Raw genomic sequence first — 5,748 nt, 5'->3', positions numbered from 1 at the left:
AGAAATGGTGTACAAGTTAGGAAACCGAACTTTCTTAATAGAATATGAGAAAAAGTTGTCAATCACACAATAAATTTTTCAGAAGTTGCTTTACACAATTTATTTAAAGTTGAATTAAAACTATACTTAAGTAACTAGGGCAAGATAGTATAACAAATAAACAATTAGCCTGTTTTGTTATGATTTTTTTCCTTAGTCTGGTACTAGATTAGTTAAGGTAATCTGAGAACAGTAAAATATGACTATCAAATATATAGGCTAAGAAATAGTAAGGATTTTTTTAAATCTCAGAATGACTCGTGCTAGTTTAAGGTCATTCATTTTTATGACCCACTAACTAACAACCCTGATGTTAATAAAGTAATCTTCAATTTAAAAACTGAAAGTTAGAACTTGAATAAATTGCAGATAGGACTGAGTTGGAAAATAAGAAAGTTTTGTTTTCTATACTTAAAAACAATTACCCAGTACAAATAAATTAAAAGTTGGAATAAAATGTAAAAATATCCTCAACTTGATGAAAGACATTTTTAAATAAATATATGGCTTACAATAAATCATAAGTATGACATAAATCATGAGTATAACAATGTAAATGCACTATGCAGATAAATTAAATGTTATAAGAAATAATGTTGATAATTAAATATATAAGTTGAATGTTTATTATATAAACAATTAAACAGAATCTGATAATTATAAATAACTAAAATGGCATACAACAAAGCAAAAGTGTCCAAGGCCATGGTGCAACCCATCAATCTTATTTTCAGGTATTTGCTGTTTCTTACATGTTTTTATATTTTTCTTTAAATGTTAATTGTAAAGGACTAGTATAAAAAATATCAACTTTATAGTCATGTAATTACAGTTTATACATATACTTTTCAATATTAATTTTAAGATTAAATTAATTTAAATAGTTAAACAATTAAACATTGAATGTTAAAGAATTTTCAGGTATTTGCAGTTTCATACATGTTTTGATATTCATCTTTTATGTTTCTTACATAATGTTGTTATTTTAAAAGATTTTATGTTAAAATTAATAAACTTTGTCTAAATGTGTTTGGAGATTCTTACATATTTCAATGTTTTTTAAGTTCTTTTGCAAATTATTTGAAATTTAATCAAATTTTCAGGTATTTGCAGAACCGCGCTAGGGTCAGCATCTGGGTCTACGAACAGGTCAGTTAAAAAGTATTTATGTTAATATTGTTAAAATTAGGGAACATGTGTCAAAAATGTTGCCCTGTTATGTATTTTGCTTGGAAACATCATAGACCAATAAAATTGAAATATTAAGTTACATTTTCATTAGAGTATTGAAAAAATTAATCTAAAGTTTGGTTTCAGTGAACAATAGTGCGCATAAAATTTAATTAAAGTTTGAATTACATGCTTATTTTATTAAAATTAAAATTTTAAAGACTTTTGATAACTTGAAGTTTTATTTTTGCCCGCTAAGCTATTTTTAATAATTCCTACCAGCAAAATATTTTTATACAACTAGTGTGTAACCCCTTACAAGAAAACTTGCCCACCTCTAATCTAGTAAATAGGTATTAAATATCTAATTTAAAGATCAAAAATATAGATGGTTAAAAAATAATTTCTACAAAATAAGCAAGCTAGTTATAAAAAAGATTAAGTTTGTTAAAATTATAAATGATTATTTCAAGACTTAAGTTAGTAAACTTAGTTTTGGTCAAAGACCATATCAGTACTTATAAAAATCTTACTCAAATGGAAGGTTTTATATAATTACCTATGATGTCTTTGACCAAAACTAAGTATACTAATTAAAGCCTTATAAAGAATAAACAATATCAATTCTCCAGTAGAAGTTAAGATATTTGTTTTTTTTTTCAAAAAATCAAAACATATTGTATAATTAAATTTATTATGAATAATTTTTTCAAATTAATGGGGATGGTAGCCTCTAAAAATAATTGAGTAAGCCTGAGATAATTAACCTAACCTTTTATTGTACAGCTAGTACAGATGAGTTAACAAGTATTTCACTAAATATAAAAAATAACTTTTTACAAGGTTGCCAAAAAACTTGGAAAACCTGGAATTTGACAATTTGAGCTAAAAAAAAAACTGGAATGTTGAAGAAAAATCACTGAAAAACCTAGAATTATTTTTTTTACATGTTCAGTAGTAAAATTTCAGTTTCACTCAAAAAACCTACCATATAAATAAAAAATTTTAATCATCATCATCAATAATTTTTTATTAAAATCACATTTGAAGTAGCTTAACAGTATCTTTTAAATATTTTTATACTATTTAACACAGTTTTTACCTTACACTTGAATTAAAACTAAAAATAGAGCCAAAAATGAGTATTTATAAAAACTTGGAGAAAATTTGAAAACTTGAAGAAAATTTGCCAAAAACATTTGGCAACCCTGCTTTTTTATGGTCAAAACATAATGAATTAACAAAAAAAATTGAATGAAAGGTCTGAAATTCGCCAACCTCTGGTTTAAATACTTAAAAATAAATATTTCTAATCAAAAGCTATTAGTATAGTTTTCAATAGTTTAAAAATAATTTTTAATTAAACATTGCTTGATAGATTCTAAGCTTATAGGTAAAAAAATAAAATCCATCTGTAATATGTCTTAAATAGAAAAAAAAACTAAAATTGATTGGTACTTCAACTCTTATAGGAATTTTGAGAACTTGTTTAAGCAAAAATTAAAAAAATAGTTAAAATTAAGATTGAATTAGTCACAAATTCTGATTTAGATTTTAGTTATCTAATCAATTTGTTTAAACTTCTGTTTCTTAACCTTATGTAGACAGTTAAATATGAAGTAAACATTAACAAAGTTTTAATCTTTTTTGTTTTTTCAGCTCTAGAATTTTTGATTTGTAGAAAAAAAAAATTTTTAAGATTTTTTTTATGTCAATAATTGAAAAAATTTGAAGTAGAAATACTCTAAACATAGTAAGAAAGAGCACAGAAAAACTATTACATTCTGGTATCATATATTATTAGATCTGTACATTCTGTTAAATTAAACAATATTTTTTAGTTGAGGCAAATAACTAAATAACATAACATCTAAAAAAAGGAATACATTTTTACTGAATAAGCAATAGACCTTTCTAGATATTTTATTAAAACCCTTCTAACTCTTGATGAAAATAAAAAATAAATCTCACAACTATATGCAGACTCGAAAACCACAACCATGTGTTAAATGTAATTGTTACTTTTTATAGAGCAAATTTTAGAATTTGAAGAATAAGCTAAAAGTTGACTTGTTCTACGATTAAAGGTTGAGAAATATTATTACAAAATTTCCTTAATATTAAAAGCCTTAACAGTATTTAACCTTCAAACAAGCGTTCACCTAACTTATTTAGACGAATATTTGTTAAGTTTTGTTTTAAATAACTTTTTCATTGCTTTTAGCAGTAAAGTTAATCTCAATTAAGTGTTAAAATTTCATTAAATATTCTAAAAAGTCAACCTGCTTAAACACTAAAATAACTTATTTAGAATACGATTATATGTTTAGGTTTAAAAAAAAAATAGAGATCTCAACTACTGGATGAGGAGTAATGAAATTTATCTTTTAAGAATTTATTTTACAAACTAAGTTACGGTCAAAGACCTCGTCAGTGCTTTAATAAATATTATTCAATATATTTGAACTATTTATAATTATTCAATATATTTGAACCATATATATTTAGAATACATGAACTTTTTGTTAAACTACTTTTGGTGATTAGGCAGCATAAGTATTTCAACTTAAAATATTTTAATTTTAAGTTTAAACTCGAAGTTAATTTCAAATGATTCTTTGTTTAAAAATGCGTTTTCCAAACTCGATTTCATAATTGCCCCATGGCAGAAAATTAAATAAAAATCGCCCCTTTTATCAAATATAGCACTTAACTGTCTTTAGGGTTGCCAAAAGATCTATTATTTCACAATTTAGACTATTAAAAAATGGAAAAATTAAATCTAGGAAATAAAAAAAGTTAAAACTTTGGTCATAAATCACTAACAAACTTGATTTAATAACTGATTTTACATTTAAAGCAATCAAACTTTAAGTTTAAAAAAAATTTAGTATCACTAAATTTTTTAATAATAAGAAACACACTTAAAAGGCTAATATACCTTAAGATCAGTCTGATTTGCATGTTTGCTGAATCAGCAAAAAAGCGCTTTTTTCATGCTGTTAACATAAGTATAGATTTAAATTAGTATAACTTAAATTTTGATCAATTTTCAATATGTTTGGGTAAGGTGGGTTAGAAATAATGACATAAAGAAATGTTGACTCTCCAGATATGCAAAGCAGACTGACCTTTAAGTATACTTTCCCATTTAAAGTAGCTTTACAGAATCTTTTTGTTTTACTATTTAAGACAGTTTTTACCTTAAATTTTACTTGATACTATAAGCTTGTTGTTTAAAAACCTGGAAGAAACTCTGAAAACCTGTAAAAATTATTCAAAAAATCTTGTGCAGCTCTCAGTTTAATTACCCATTTAACTTTTTTTTCCTCACTATTAATCCTGCTAGCCAAATTGCCGTTTGATGTTGTCTACTTTAAGAAACCCTGATTTAAGGTATACTTGCAAATTTAGTCCGAGTAATTATGCTTTTATAACATTATGATATATATCTTATATAAATGATAATATTATAGAATACTGACTCCTATTTGTAGTAAAAAGATTAGTTTATTCTTAATAAACTCTAGAATATCTACTTATTGTAAAAATTACTGACTGTTTTGTGTTTTTCAAAATATTTGAATCATGAGTGTCCAGACTTGACATATTAAAAACTTCAAAGCGGCTATGAATGAATAATTCAACATAAAAAATTCAAAAGTAACATAACGGAGGTTTTAATAACTGTTCATAATATTCAAAAACATTCCAGAAACTCATGTTCTCATTTCAGGTGAATACCCGCATTCAGAGCTTCATCGTGGGTTTTTACTAGTAATTAACGAATACGTAAAAATAGCATGCACCTAAAATATAAATGTTCTCATTCCAGGTGAATACCCGCATCGAGGGCTTCATCGTGGGTTTCGACGAGTACATGAACCTGGTTTTGGACGACGCGGTCGAGCTGAACACCAAGAAGATGGCTCAGCGCAAACTGGGCAGGATCATGCTGAAGGGAGACAACATCACCGTCATCCAGAAGGTGCAGGGCGTGGAGGCGCAGGCGTAACCTGTGGCAACCCGTTTCCATGGTAACCGCGCATTCCTCCCAGTTGTAAATTATGTTTCCATGGTGAATATTTTTGTTTTGTTGTTGTGCTACTTTTTTTTGAGATTGTTTTGTCTTGTTTCTATTGTGTTAGTTTTTCACTCACTTCTAAGTAGTTTAAATTGATTTTAGTCAAGTTGTGTAAATAAAAATCACTTCTCTTAACTTTATGACGGTGTAAATATATAACTCGGTGTAAATTGAGTAATTAAAGTACAAAGGTAAGTATGAAGTAATAGTTACATTCTTAAATTTAATAGTTTTAACTCAGAATTTTAATGCTTTGTAGTTGAACTAAGTATAATTGTAGCTCCATTAACAACTATTCATCTCATTAACAGATATTAAGATATGCTACCTTAAGTATCACATAAAGCGTACTAATTGGGATATTATTAAGGCACCTGGGGAATTTTTTAGAAGTTGATCGTTTTTTAAGATTAAGACTTTTAAATTGATTTTTAGATAGAAAGTTGATAGATACC

At 26.0% G+C, this 5,748-nt stretch overlaps 1 protein-coding gene across 1 annotated transcript; it reads left to right on the top strand.

The window, feature by feature from the left end:
- Positions 1-684: 684 nt before the first annotated feature.
- LOC145843777 (small nuclear ribonucleoprotein E-like) lies at positions 685-5,422 on the top strand. The gene is made up of 3 exons (XM_082951002.1): positions 685-773; positions 1,143-1,188; positions 5,045-5,422. The coding sequence occupies exons 1-3, from the start codon at positions 712-714 to the stop codon at positions 5,222-5,224; spliced, it is 288 nt and encodes a 95-aa protein (XP_082807128.1). The 5' UTR covers positions 685-711; the 3' UTR covers positions 5,225-5,422.
- The last annotated feature ends 326 nt before the right edge of the window (positions 5,423-5,748 follow it).

This window comes from Thalia democratica, chromosome 9 (genome assembly GCF_965202585.1).
Source record: "Thalia democratica chromosome 9, ktThaDemo2.hap1.1, whole genome shotgun sequence".
Classification (NCBI taxonomy): Eukaryota; Metazoa; Chordata; class Thaliacea; order Salpida; family Salpidae; genus Thalia; species Thalia democratica.
This window is presented reverse-complemented; position numbering and strand designations above follow the sequence as displayed.

Bases quoted from the DNA above. Each gene is read 5' to 3' on its own strand.
- LOC145843777 (XM_082951002.1), top strand. From the start codon at position 712: ATGGCATACAACAAAGCAAAAGTGTCCAAGGCCATGGTGCAACCCATC. The intron at 774-1,142 runs GTATTTGCTGTT...TCAAATTTTCAG, and splicing joins CCCATCAATCTTATTTTCAG to GTATTTGCAGAACCGCGCTA. The intron at 1,189-5,044 runs GTCAGTTAAAAA...TTCTCATTCCAG, and splicing joins GCATCTGGGTCTACGAACAG to GTGAATACCCGCATCGAGGG.